The 15,550-nt window shown below is 44.0% G+C and overlaps 1 protein-coding gene across 1 annotated transcript; it reads right to left on the bottom strand.

Annotated features, from left to right (window-relative positions):
* Positions 1-3,521: 3,521 nt before the first annotated feature.
* On the bottom strand, positions 3,522-15,200 carry LOC148534720 (baculoviral IAP repeat-containing protein 5.1-like). The gene is made up of 4 exons (XM_088466409.1): positions 14,994-15,200; positions 13,484-13,593; positions 11,937-12,054; positions 3,522-3,814 (listed from the first exon to the last, which is right to left on the bottom strand). The coding sequence occupies exons 1-4, from the start codon at positions 15,129-15,131 to the stop codon at positions 3,698-3,700; spliced, it is 483 nt and encodes a 160-aa protein (XP_088322535.1). The 5' UTR covers positions 15,132-15,200; the 3' UTR covers positions 3,522-3,697.
* Positions 15,201-15,550: the final 350 nt, after the last annotated feature.

Genomic DNA, 15,550 nt, shown 5'->3' with positions numbered 1-15,550 from the left:
TTTATGCACGCCAATGAAACAGCGTTCAAGCAGACAGACATGCCTGCATTTCTTAGACTACTCCCTGTCATCACCCCCAAACGCTGACAACCTATCACTCACTCTGCAATGAATTCCTCTGTGCGTCCGTAGTCACAATGCGATTGCTATGCATGAGCAGTGCGGCTTATACGCATGCACAGTGGCAAACAATTGCTTGATCTGCATGCGTAATCACCTTTACGCCCAGTTTAGGGATCTGTCTGTTTAGGCTAATCTCTTGAACCAATGGACAGATTTTGATCAGGTTTTCAGTCACTATTCTATACAGCATTGGTCGAGGAAGGTTTAGATGTATAAAACCATTCATCTGTAACAAAAGGGAGCTGAGAAGTCACCATTTTAGGGAAGTCACAGATAAAAATCTTACACCAAGCTAATGTTCTGTGTAGGAGCTGGCCAGGGTGCTGAAACAGCAAGAGAGCATTCGAGACTGAGGCTTGGAATGAAGCAACTCACAGGAAAAAAAAAAAAAAAAAACTGTTGTGCTATGTGAGTGACTGGCTGCTGCTGCAGGGCCAAGGGCTGCGCTCTGAGACAGTGAGAGCCAGTTAGAGATAGCAATGTGCCCCTGTTGCTTAGCAGCAACACCTGTAGAGAAGGATCTCCTAATTAGCAAATATGCATGTGTGGTTCTTGCATGTATGGAAGCCATTTTCCCAACGCCCAGGAGAAGCAAATGTCACGTGTCTGAGCCAATAAGTCAAAGGATAATTACCGTTGCAAAGCAGCATGTTCATTAACATAGCACTAGGGAAACGTATGGTATTTTATATTTTTACCTTTGCCTTTCAAATACTGTTTCAATAGTAAAGTGCACATGGAGCTGTAATGGTGGGTACACACTGGGCGATATTAATACGCGACTGCACGATTACGACATCGTATTCGTGCAGTCGCTCAGTAATCGTGCACAAATCGTGCACTTTTATGTCGGAAACGACCAGCGATGCGCGCTCCCGCTGGTCGTTTCCGACATTGTCCATCGCCTGAACATGCAGCACAATCTGACGATAACGACAGATTGGCATGTTCAGGAATGATGGACAGTGCCTGCACTGAACGACTGATCGATCAGTGCAGACACTACAGGGGATCAGGAACGATGGTACGATTAAAAATGTCGTAATCGTACTGTCTTTCCTGATCCCCTAGTGTACGCACCTTAAGTTTACAAATCATACAGACATTTACAAAGGAATCAGTGCAATAGGCTCCTATGTAATACTACTGTATAAAAATAACCCCACCTAAAATCTCCCACTAACCTCCCATAGAAATGTGTGTACTGTTTGTGGTGATATATACACACCAGCAGATCTAAAACCGGGTACACATCTAAACTGCAGGCAATCTTGCAGACGGTCGGAACAAATTCCCTTCGCCCCGGACCATCCACACTACGCTATTTAACTAATGAGACAATGATACCATCCTTTATGAAACCGCACAGCCCCACATACAATATTGTCCGATTGCCTGTGCAGCATGGCCAACCAGAAGGTCTCGTATGCGAACTACACAATTGTAGTTACACAATAAATTATCGTCACAATTTGTCTTACAATATGACAAAAGGTGAAATATTGTTCTAATGTGTACTGTGTACCCAGCCTAATACAGCCCAGTACTTAGCCAGCATGTTGGTTATTTAGCAGTATCATAGATGTACAGCCATACTCAGTTATGCATGTAACAGACTCAGCATGGAGTGGAGCAGACAGACCACCAGCCGGTGACTATGTAAGTAGCAGTGCAGGATACAAGTGGTGAATTTATCATCATGTACATCTCATATAGAATGCAGTATTCCGCAGGGTCACTTAGCCAAGTGGAACACATCCAGGTTCCACTGTAGCACTCTAACACAGAGACAACATGGCGCAGTGTATGCACAAAAGACCAAACAGCAGCCATCTTGTTAAAGAACTTGATGCCTCCCTGAAGGAGCATCATAGATGCTGTGCAGTGCTGCTCTCCAGTCTTCTACAGAATCACCACTGCTATCTTGGCTGGAACACCAAAAGAGTGGTGGGAAATGTGACAATCGCATTACCTAAGCTACAGACAGGGGCGTAATCTTACTATAAATTGCATGAGTGGCCTAGGAGAGCCTAGTGACTTACCACCTTCAACATAGGACAGCCCAGACATAGCATTTCAGATTGTTGTGTTTGATAGATATCAGTCAGTACACTGGGAGAGAGTAGAATCAATGGCCAGCTTTTGACAGAACAGGGAGTGATGACAAAAATAAATTAGGTACTCCAGGCCCATCTGCTTCAATATTCAAATAACAAAAGTGCAAATAAAAGCAGGAATTTGCCATCATTATCCTTTAATTATTTTCTACTTTTAACTATGTTATTTTTAAATAGGGGTCTACATTTTGGGACAGCTCAACCTCTTTATTAATGCACACATACATCCCTCAACTCTGTGTGCCCTAGGCTGTAGCATGACCATCCTATGGTGCACACTCCATCTCTCATACATACCCACTGACTCAGACACATACTGTACACTGGTCTCTCTTGGTTTTGCCATCTCCTCAGAGTCCAGCTTCCTCCATGACACTGTAGGTAGAGGGTAGGCCTGTGATATGAGTCAGCCAATTGGAGTACAGCAGGGGAGTTCCTGGCTGATCATGACACACTCACTATTATAGGCCCTTTCTGCTTCATACCTCCCAACATGACCCTCTCCAGGAGGGAAACAATGCTCTGGTCCTGGACTTCCCTGGTAATTTATGATTGGTGGTAGCTCCAGAGGTGGGGCTGCAAGTACAGTCGAAAATTCAAATAGGGGAGTCACACCAACTGCCAGTGAGTCCCAGCCGGTGATGTTTGGCAGCGTGTGACATGGCAGTTGGTGTGGCTACCCTATTTGAATTTTGAACTGCGCTGCAGCCCCACCTCTTACCAGGGAAGTCCAGGACCAGAGCATTGTGTCCCTCCTGGAGAGGGTCATGTTGGGAGGTATGCTGCTTCCTGATAGTATGTGGAAACAGGGTCTGATTTCTTAGGCCGGGTACACAACGACAGGCAATCGGGACAAATTCCCTTTCTCGCAAACCATCCATGATTGCCCTTTAACACTGAAAAATAAAGACCTGCTAAATAAAATTTGCGCCCTTCATTAAACTGCACCACCTCTTACACGATATAGTCTGATTGGCCGTGCAGCACTGCCCACCAACGAATGTTGTATTCGACACACAGAAGGGTGCAATTGTGCATACACACTACATGTTATACATGATTTGTTGTGTTAATATGACAAATTGTGCAGATATCGTTCTAGTGTGTACCCACCCTATACTGTGAGAGGGGAACGTAAGGTCACCCCAGCAGCTACGGAACACACTAATGTCTTGTTAGGCACCTTATCTACAATTATTTAGCAGAGAGCATTCACTGCTCATGCACCCCACTGGGTAGAAGATCATTAATCATTTTCTGTATGCAAACACGAAGATTAAACCATGGCAAAATATACATATTTATTAGAGAGCTGTTTTTGTAAAATAAAAATTTAAAACATTTGGTTACACTACGGTGTTTGAGCTGAATAGCTCCAAAGATTACAATCCTGACATTTATATATAGGTCTCAGACACTTCTATTATGCTACAATGTGCAACAAAAGTCATTACTTATTAGGGTTCGATTTCTAAAGAGCAGTTATGCTGATTGGTAAAGTATTCCACCAGACGCCTGGACGTTGCCATCATTTCCTCATCCAGATACTGGGTGACAACTGTGGCAAATTTGCGCTATAAAACAAATAAAAAATGAATTAGAATTGTTTTGTTCCTCAAGTTCAACTTCAGACAATCATATTGACCAATGATTTTCTCGTCAACACCATCTAATGTACAGAGATATAATGCAGCTAGCTCTCCAATGGAAGCCACTGGTCAGACCTAATTCTGCATGGAGGGACATACTCTGCTTTTTTTTACCATTAGCATAACCGAAGGGTCCACAGATGTTACATATGCAACAAGTTCATATATCTCTGGGGGACCCAGAGCACCAACCTCAATAGTCAAATTTGACAGGTCCCAAAACGCCCCAAAGTGTTCAACTGCTACCCTGTCACCTCTAAATTACCCTGCTTAAAAATTAACTATAGCCAGTGTCAGACTGGAGCATGAAGGGCCCACCAGGGGAATGCAGTTATAGAGGCCCATGCTTTGGAGTATGGTCAGTTACTACAGGGGATGAGGCTAACCCCCATAGAGGCTTGGTCAAACATTAGATACCATATAAATGACCCTCTAATAGAGTAACAATGGACAATTCAAGTGCAGTGTCTAAATCCTGGCATTAGACTAAGTGGTGGGGCCCACCAGGAATTTCCCCTGTGGGCCAGTCCAACCCCGACTATAACCCACCACCTCAGATCACTGACTGCAGTCATCTTGAGTGCTTACTGATGAAGCAAGTAATTCCCTATCCATGAATGCCTTTGGTCTCCAAATATACATGAGTGATATAAGAGTTATTGGCAGCATTAGGAACAGTGTGAAGCTGCCTGTGGGCTGAAAATCACTCAGAGCAAAGTAAGCTTAAAGGTGCATACACAAGATTTAGTAAATGAACGATTTTAGTAAACTATTTTCTTTAATTTTTTGAAGGGAAAAATGAACAAAAATAGTTTACTAAAATCGTTCACTTACTAAATGTAATTAACAATTTTTTTGAACTACAAACGATTTTTGCATATTCCCTTACAGAAAATCGTTGAGTTGGTCAGTCTGACTGAACTACAAACTGCAAACTACAAATGTGAACGCGTATGAACGATAATCGTTCATCGTTTTAACTCAGAAAGTAAACTATTTTTTCAACGATTGAACGGTTAAACTATATAGTTATCGATAATCGTTCAAAAAATCGTTGTGTGTATGCACCTTTAGTCAAAAGTGTGTATAAAATGACATAATGCGGTCTCTACTGTATGTTAGGCCAAGCGTGAACATTTGACTTGCAAGCAGTAGTAATCAAGTCATGTCAGAACAGGGTGGACGTCAGGATTTTTAACACCTCCTTATACAGAACGATGCACCCTTCCCTACATTTCATTTATTCTAGATTGTGGAAATATTTCATAGTATCAGTGCACACTATACCAGGTGTTACCCAATAAGAAAATACCCTTACAGGCATGTTATATTCCAGTGCCACAGTGCTTCAAAAAGGACAAACAAGACACCCCACCATATCACTAAATTAGTGTCCACGCAATGCCAGCTAAAGCGGTGACAGGCTGGGTCAATTTGCCCTGATCTGCCATCATTGTGGAATTTATTTTATATTACAAAATAAAGAATATACACACTAGGGGTGTGCACCGGCCACTTTTCGTGTTTTGTGTTTTGGTTTTGGATCTGGATCTTTCTTCGTGTTTTGGATCTGGATTGGTTTTGCCAAAACCACCCTTCCGTGTTTTGGGTTCTGGGTTTTGTGTTTTGGATCTGTATTTTTTTTTTAAAAAGCATAAAAACAGCTAAAATCACAGAATTTGTTGGTTTCTCTGCTCCTATGCTATTATTAACCTCAATAACCTTAATTTCCACTCATTTCCAGTCTATTCTGAACACCTCACAATAGTGTTTTCATGTCCAAAAGGTTGCACCGAGGTAGCTGGATGACTATGCTAAGCGACACGAGTGGGCGGCACAAACACGTGACCCATCTAGGAGTGACACTGCAGTGGCAGACAGGATGGCAGTTAGAAAAACTAGGCCCCAAACTGTACATAATGCAAAGAAAAAAAAGAAGTGCAAGATGGAATTGTCCTTGGGCCCTCCCACCCACCCTTATGTTGTATAAACAGGACATGCACACTTTAACAAATCAATCATTTCAGCGCCAGGGTCTGCCACACAACTGTGGCTGAAATGATTGGTTCGTTTGGGCCCCCACAAAACAAGCTGGCAATTAATGTGTCCCTGCACAAACTGGCTCTACGGAGGCAAGATGTCATCCTCATCCTCCTCATCCACCGATTCCTCACCCTCTTCAGTGTGTACATCCTCATCCTCACAAAGTATTAACTCGTCCCCACTTGAATCCACCACCACAGGTCCCTCTGTACCTTCTGGAGGCTGGTCTCCCTGGAAGAGCTGATAATTCATTTTGATGAACATCATCTTCTCCACATTCTGTGGAAGCAACCTCCTACGCCTTTCGCTGACAAGGTTCCCGGCTGCACTAAACACTCTTTCGGAGTACACACTGGAGGGGGGGCAACTCAGGTAAAATAGAGCCAGCTTGTACAGGGGCCTCCAAATTGCCTCTTTTTCCTGCCAGTACAGGTATGGACTGTCTGCCATGCCTACTTGGATGCTGTCACCGATGTAATCCTCCACCATTCTGTCAATGGTGACAGTATCATATGCAGTGACAGTAGACATGTCAGAAATTGTTGCCAGGTCCTTCAGTCCGGACCAGATGTCCAAACTTGGTCCTGCCTGCCCTGCATCACCGCCAGCGGGTTGCTTAGGATACCTAAGTTTTTTCCTGGCAGCCCCAGTTGCGGGAGAAAATGAAGAAGGAGCCGTTGACGTGTCACGTTCCTCTTCAGCTGACAGTGTGTTCACCAGCAGGTCTTTGCACCTCTGCAGGCTTGTGTCGGCCGGAAAGAGAGACACCACATAGGCTTTAAACCTAGGATCAAGCACGGTGGCCAAAATGTAGTGGTCTGATTTCAACAGATTGACCACCCTGGAATCCTGGCAAAGCGAATGAAGGGCTTCATCCACAAGTCCCACATGCCGAGCGGAATCGCTCCGTCTTAGCTCCTCCTTCACTTTCTCCAGCTGCTTCTGCAAAAGCCTGATGAGGGGAATGACCTGACTCAAGCTGGCTGTGTCTGAACTGACTTCACGTGTGGCAAGTTCGAAGGGCTGGAGAACCTTGCACAACACGGAAATCATTCTCCACTGCGCTTGAGTCAGGTGCATACCCCCTCCTTTGCCTATGTCATAGGTGGATGTATAGGCTTGTATGGCCTTTTGCTGCTCCTCCATCCTCTGAAGCATATAGAGGGTTGAGTTCCACCGCGTCACAACCTCTTGCTTCAGGTGATGGCGGGGCAGGTTCAAGAGTGTTTGCTGGCGCTCCAGTCTTCGGCACGCAGTCGCTGAATGGCGAAAGTGGCCAGAAATTTTTCGGGCCACCCAAAGCGTCTCCTGCACGCCCCTGTCGCTTTTCAGAAAATTCTGCACCACCAAGTTTATTGTGTGAGCAAAACATGGGACGTGCTGGAATTTGCCCAGATGTAATGCCCGCACAATATTGGTGGCGTTGTCAGATATCACAAATCCCCAGGAGAGTCTAAGTGGGGTAAGCCACTGGGCGATGATTTCCCTCAGTTTCTCTAAGAGGTTGTCGGCGGTGTGCCTCTTACTGAAACCGGTGATACACAGCGTAGCCTGCCTTGTAACGAGCTGGCGTTTCTGAGATGCTGCTACTGGTGACGCTGCTGCTGTTGCTGCGTAAGGTGATACATCTACCCAGTGGGCTGTCACAGTCATATAGTCCTTAGTCTGCCCTGTTCCACTTGTCCACATGTCCGTGGTTAAGTGGACATTGTGTACAACGGCATTTTTCAGGACACTGAGGACACTTTTTCTGACGTTTCTGTACAGTCTCGGTATCGCCTGCCTAGTGAAGTGGAATCTAGACGGGATTTGGAACCGGGGACACACTACCTCCATCAATTGTCTAAATCCCACTGCACTAATGGCGGATACCGGACGCACGTCTAACACCAACATAGCAGTCAAGGCCTCAGTTATACGTTTTGCTTCAGGATGACTGCTGTCGTACTTCATCCTCCTCGCTAAGGACTGTTGGAGGGTCAATTGTTTAGTAAAAGTAGTGGTGTTCCTACTTCCTCTCTGGGATGATGAACGACTCCCAGCAGCAGCAACAGCAGCAGCGGCAGCAGTAGGCGTAGCAATGCAGGATCCTCCAGAGGAATCCCGGATAGGAGAGTCAGTCATGCCAGTGACATGGCCTGCAGGACTACTTCCGATCCTGACTAAGGAGGAAATTGACGAGGAGGGAGTTGACGGTGTGGTTTGCAGGCGCTTGGATACAACAGGACAACGGGATTTAGGTGTCCCTGGACTGCTTACGGTCTTAGCCAAAGTTTCTGAACTTGACAGTAACTTTTTATGAACGCGCTGCAGGTGCCGTATAAGGGAGGATGTTCCTAGGTGGTTGACGTCCCTACCCCTACTTATTTCACCTTTACATATGGTACATATGGCAAGACAGTTGTTGTCCGGATTTGGATAGAAATATTGCCAGACCAAAGAGGTGGAATGTTTGGTCTTCTGCCCAGGCATGACCGTGATGGGCTTTTTCATCCCACGGACAACAACTGTCTCCCCCGAAGCCTGATTTAAACAAACCACATCACCATCAGAATCCTCCTCGCCAACTTCCTCCTCAGCGCCAGCTACACCAGTATCCTCATCCTGTTGTACTTCAACAGTGACATCTTCAATTTGCATATCAGCAAGTGGACTGTGGGTGCTCCTTTCAGCACTTGCAGGGGGCGTGCAAATGGTGGAAAGAGCCACCTCTTCCCGTCCAGTGCTGGGAAGGTCAGGCATCGCAACCACCACCACACTTGGACTCTCCTTGGGGATTTGTGATATCTTCTTAGAAAGCACAGTTCTTCGCTGTGCTTTTGCCAGCTTAACTCTTTTGATTTTTTTAGTGGGAGGAGGGCTTCCATCGTCATGTGAAGCTGAACCACTAGTCATGAACATACTAGGGATCGACCTTAGCCGTTCCTTGCCACTCCGTGTCGTAAATGGCATATTGGCAAGTTTACGTTTCTCTTCAGCTGATTTAAATGTCTTTTTCAAGGTCATTTTCCTGAACTTTGCCATTTGGGATTGTATGTGCCCTCTACTATGACATTGGGCATCGGCCTTGGCAGACGACGTTGATGGCATGTTATCGTCTATGTCATGACTAGTGGCAGCAGCTTCAGCACTAGGAGGAAGTGGTTCTTGATCTTTCTCTATTTTATTTTTATCGGAGAAAGTTTGGTCCTCCATTTATGTTATATCGATTTGATATATACGTGCGGCTAAACACAGAAAATAATTTTTTTTTTGGTTTGGACTGGAGTGTACTTTGTGGGTTACAGCACCCTTTAACGGTCAAGCCAGCCGGCCCTTTACTTATGACACAGGCGCACTCTTGGCACTACTTTGTTGATGCACGTGCGGCTACTGCGCACACAATTCACAAACACAGAAAATAATTTTTTTTTGGTTTGGACTGGAGTGTACTTTCGGGGGTTACAGCCCCCTTTAACGGTCAAGCCAGCCGGCCCTTTACTTATGACACAGGCGCACGCTTGGCACTACTTTGTTGATGCACGTGCGGCTACTGCGCACACAATTCACAAACACAGAAAATAATTTTTTTTTTGGTTTGGACTGGAGTGTACTTTGGGGGTTACAGCACCCTTTAACGGTCAAGCCAGCCGGCCCTTTACTTATGACACAGGCGCACGCTTGGCACTACTTTGTTGATGCACGTGCGGCTACTGCGCACACAATTCACAAACACAGAAAATAATTTTTTTTTTGGTTTGGACTGGAGTGTACTTTCGGGGGTTACAGCACCCTTAACGGTCAAGCCAGCCGGCCCTTTACTTATGACACAGGCGAACGCTTGACACTACTTTGTTGATGCACGTGCGGCTACTGCGCACACAATTCACAAACACAGAAAATAATTTTTTTTTGGTTTGGACTGGAGTGTACTTTCAGGGGTTACAGCACCCTTTAACGGTCAAGCCAGCCGGCCCTTTACTTATGACACAGGCGCACGCTTGGCACTACTTTGTTGATGCACGTGCGGCTACTGCGCACACAATTCACAAACACAGAAAATAATTTTTTTTTGGTTTGGACTGGAGTGTACTTTCGGGGGTTACAGCACCCTTTAACGGTCAAGCCAGCCGGCCCTTTACTTATGACACAGGCGCACGCTTGGCACTACTTTGTTGATGCACGTGCGGCTACTGCGCACACAATTCACAAACACAGAAAATAATTTTTTTTTAGGTTTGGACTGGAGTGTACTTTCGGGGGTTACAGCACCCTTAACGGTCAAGCCAGCCGGCCCTTTACTTATGACACAGGCGCACGCTTGGCACTACTTTGTTGATGCACGTGCGGCTACTGCGCACACAATTCACAAACACAGAAAATATATTATTTTTTTAGCACTTGGGGGGAGCACCCCTGATGGACAGAGCACCCCCTGGACAACACTACAGCACCCCTTTAGGACTGGGACACTGCACAGGACTTTGGAACTGACTGCACAACACAGTCCAGCCAGCCCCTATGGACTTTGAAGTAGTGGACACAGCCCCTATTAACAACAGCAGCACAGCACAACACAGCCAGCCCCTATGGACTTTGAAGTAGTGGACAACAGCAGCACTACACTACACTACACTACACAGCACTAACTCCCACCCTCCCTCTTCACTGTCCACAGCCGAGTGAGAAAATGGCGCCGACGCGGGTACCTTATATAGGATCCAAAACCCGCGAGACTCGGAAGGCGGGATGATGACGTTTTGCCTCGATGTCAGATCCGAGTCAGGCGGGAAAAGTCGAGCCTGACTCGGATCGGACTCGGATCGGGGGGGCTCGGGGGGGTTCGGATTTCAGAAATCCGAACCCGCTCACCCCTAATACACACACACTTTCTTCAAGACTGCTCATTGTAGAGAGGATTAGTAGATTTTATCAGTGTTCTTTGATCATTATTGCACTTACCAATTCACCACCTAAGCAGCATGTTACATGTATTGACAATCTGGTCACCACAGTTTGCATCCAAACGCAGAGCAACATGTAGCATCAGCACATATACGTTTTTAGGACAAGTTAAATAGTTACTGTATATCACAGCTTAGTAAGAGGACATAGCCATGAGTAGCTGCCAGGGCTGACTGACTGAAACATACATGAAGTGGTGTAAATATCACAGGAGATCGGGACAGAACATTTATCACACCCCCAGAAGTTAAAGCTCTTTTCTATGACAACCAAACGAAAAGGAGCAGTAACAAATTCCACATATCATAAGTAATGTGCTAAATGACCTTTGTTCTGTTAGAAAAATATGGTATCAATAGAAAAGTTACACCAAAGGTCATACTTCTGCTTACTATACAACCCACAATAAATGCAGCCCTATAACTAGTCACAAAGCTGGGACTGGAGGATGGTATCTAATGGTGCACCTATAGCACAGCAGCCAGGGATAACTGGTGAAAGGGAGTCATACTGGAAACTAGTGAAAAAGAATTGTAAACTCCATATTGAGTGCAAGTTGATGACAGCGTTTATATGGAGGGACTCTGTAGTGGATCAAACCCAAAGAGGGTAGTAAACAGTTCTTAAACCTCATACTCTACTACAGCACTCATTAAATAAATGTCCTCATACTAAATAGGATACAAAATGCTGCAACTATTCACCCAATATAATCACCAATTGCAACATACTGTATACCAATTGGGATCTTTGGAACGTTCATTAGGGATTCTAAAAAGTGTTTGACAAAAAACAATTTGTGATAGCACAGAGACCAAGACCACCCAGATTTGTCTAATGGCATCATAACGGCTCTGGTTGTACAGTGCCAGATTCATGCATTCAGATTAATATACAGTATTTATGCCAGATGTTAATACATTTATTAAAGCACAGATTTACCAATTGCAGCGCACATGGCTGGACAGAACCAATCTGGACAGTAGTAAGAAAACCTGAAAAGGTTTAACTTTGTTACAGTGATAAAAGCCAGTATCAGGGGGATATCCCAAAAACTTACATTGAAAGTCTTAATCCGATAAACTTCCAGCCGTAGCAGCTCTTCCATGGTCAAATCATCCATGCTCTTAGATAGGCAGAGGAAGCCACAGGTGACAGAGCGTTTGGAATGTTCAGTCCTACAGAGGGGAGATAAAGGACGCTTTACTGAACAGGTTTATCCAGAGGTGGCAATGTCTCCAGAGATGGAACCATAACTCAGCAGTGAAGGGCCCTTGGTATTATACCCATTTCTTGTCACTACTTTACAATTAAAGCAGTGTTTACACATAGCATCAAGATATGGGAGATGGTTTTAGATTTCAATACTATTATGCTTATTTGGGCTATCTAGAGAAATACAAACTTCAAAAGTAAATTGCTTACAGCATAAACCATCTAAATGTAATAGATTCAGATGGGATGCGCCGTATAGCTTAAAAAAACAAAAACAAACAAATAGATTTTCTGAAAAAAGTAAAAATTGAAAAAAAAAGAAAAAAAAAATGTCCACAGTAACCATCATTTTGTAGAGCACTTACTACTACTGATATCCTCTAAATCTAAAAGGCCAGTTTATTTATTCCAGGCAGGTCCAGAATGGATTGTGTTAAGTCACCAAGGGTATCTGAAAGGAATCTGTATGAAATACAGACAGTCTGGATCAACAAAGTTTATTTATGAAGCTATACTACTTTACTACAGACCTCTATTATGCTCTCTGGTCTAAGCATCATTACTTTGTCAATGTAGGTCTATTCTAAATACTATATGCAGTAAGTGTGCATATTTATCATCAGGCCTCAATTTATTCTGCTTTCTATACGGCTACAAAACACATTATGGTCTTTATATCCCATTTATAACACCACCCAGTATATTCCATCAATTATAGGTCACCTTTATCACATCTTTGCTGTGCCAGTTTTTGACCATTTAAAGCAGATAGTATAAAGAGCGAGCAATGTAGAACCTAGTTCAAATGCTCAAAACGTGAGGTAGTTCACATCCCATCGTGCAGGATGCCGACAATCAAAAATCGGAACCCCGCCTCCAGTATCCCGACAGCAAGTGTCTTGGGTCAGGGGGAGAGTTAGGTTTATGCACTAAGGGGTAGGTTAGGTTCAGGCACCAGGGATAGAGGGTTAGGGACAGGGGCACCAGGAGGGAAGGGGGGAGCGGCTACTAATTTCCCAGGTCTGCTAGAGGGGCCCGGTACCACCACCCCCCCTCCCTTTTATCTCACAGCAGCGCAGCATACACTACCGTGTGCTGGGCTGCAGTGGGAGACAGCCGCAGCAGTCTCCCATCTATGCCTGGGGGGGGGGCTGAGGGGCTCACAGCACCCCCCTCCGAGGCGCTTCAAAAGTGATTTTGTCCTTAGATGGTGTGGCGACACCTCCCGTGGTTAGGTCACACCCCCTTCCACCTGGGACCGCCGTGGCTGTCAGCACCCCTAGTAAGGGGTAGAGTTAAGGGTTGGTGTACTTCTCTGATAGTCAGAATCTTGATACTGTCAGGATCCCATAACACCATGAGGACGCTTCCAGTCATTAAATTAGTACTTACCAAGGATCGTCATCTGGCTCCCAACCCTCCAACTCTTTCAGGCAGTAAAAACAGCAGGCAACATCAGGCTCATTCTCAGTAGGACAGTGCACAAAGCCAGCCTTGGCCATCTACAAGATCACAGATAGCACTGAGTCGCGTGTTAAAGGTTTCACTAAACAGCACTGAATATGGGGGGGGGTTGTCTACAAGTTTTAGGTCATCACATCTTCAGGAACTCTTTATGTTGAGGTGTGAGGGCAATACAATGGATGAGGGTGGGCAAATGATCTTTCTGTAGTGGCCCTAGCTTGCAGATACAGGCTTGAATGAGATATAGCGGCACTTGCAGCAGCACCAGCTGCACACAAGTGCTGAAGGCAACAATCCTATCCTTGGAATGACAGGTGGGAGGTGTTTGTTTTGAGGGTCAAGTATAATTACCATGTATCAAAAAGGAATCATGAATGAATGTCCCTTAAGTGAAGGCCCCCATACATCAGAGATTGCAAATTGCACGATTGCTGCAATCAATCGTGTATAAAAAGCTTTCCCTTTTTCAAATCGATTGCAAATTGCTGCAATCTTTGATGTATGGGGGCCTTTAGTCAGAGATAAAGGCCCCATACATCAGCAATTGATTGCAGCAATCATGCAATTTGTGATTGAAAAGGGGAAAGATTTTTATACACAGTCGATTGTGTATAAAAATCTTTGCAGAATTGCCACAATCGATTGCAAATTGCATGATTGCTGCAATCAATTACTAATATATGGAGGCCTTAACACAATAAAAGGGGATTTATTGTTGGAGTAAAAAAATAAAAACCCCACGCACCCATTTAAGTGGCCCTAATACTTAGTGCATCTATCCAGGGCTGTATTATCTAGTCCAACTATTTAACTTGATGCTTCAAGCAGCAGAAAAGTTGGAACCACTCAAGCAGGAGACTATTGGACGGTTTTGGTTTTGTAATGGAATCTAAACCCCATAAGAGTCAGAACAAGTATATAGTTGGCATTCATTTAAACATTTGCACAGAGGAGGGTTCAAAAGACACAGGAACACATTGTTATTAATGGGATATGCAATTTCCCAACATTATGACATCCCACACTATTCACACAGTACCACCCTTGTGAACAGCAGATGCAGGCATGTTGGCACAGGGACCAGTGAACCCAAGCAATTTGCTCACCCTCTGTTTGGAACAACAGAAGCACATTTTTTAATCCACAAACATCTGAGCAACAGCCAAGAGTAAGCATAGCATTTTGTTTGATGTTGCAGAAGGACACAGTTACTAGACATTTTAAGCATTTGGGTTATATATATATATATATATATATATATATATATATATATATATATATATATATATATATATATATATATATATATATATATATATATATATATATATATATATATATATATACACACACACATATACACACATTTTTTGGCCCTTTTCAAATGACATCTTCCTAGCTGCTCAATTGGAGCTCTTGGTTACAGAGCCATACTCACATTCTCAGGGGTACATTTGCAGTTTTCCTTGAAAGGCCAGTCCATAAATGTTTTCAACCGTTTGTTATAATCATACATAGCACTAAAGTCCTTCAGATGCTGAAAGGATTGCATAAACCTTAGCTTAGCACAATGCATCTTTTCTGTTTTCTTTGCAGTTTAATTTTTATTTTTTTAATTTACAGAAAGCTTAGAGAACCCAGGGCACATCTATATATACTGAGTGAGGCTGCACCTAGCCATGCCTTAATTGTGAAAAGCTGCTAATTAACTCTTTGAGTGCTGTCAAATTACCAGGAAAGCACTTGAATCAAAAACACCTCCCAAGTTATTATTATAGCTAAGCAGCAACTATGAAAAATAAACTATTCAACAATGGGAAAGGAATGGCAAAGGCTAAGAAATTAACCAGTGGGAATTATATAGTAGAAACCAGGCGTTCTGTTCAGCCGTCATTCTGCTCTTTTTGTACTATTACTGTATAATATAGATTGCAGAATGCATTTTGTTTCTCTAAATACCTGTAACTAATTTTATTTTAAATAACTCTAAATACC

The sequence above is a fragment of the Taudactylus pleione genome, unplaced genomic scaffold, assembly GCF_031769625.1.
Source record: "Taudactylus pleione unplaced genomic scaffold, aTauple2 ptg000065l, whole genome shotgun sequence".
Classification (NCBI taxonomy): domain Eukaryota; kingdom Metazoa; phylum Chordata; class Amphibia; order Anura; family Myobatrachidae; genus Taudactylus; species Taudactylus pleione.
The sequence above is the reverse complement of the archived record's forward strand: the minus strand, read 5'-3'. Positions and strand labels throughout refer to the sequence as shown.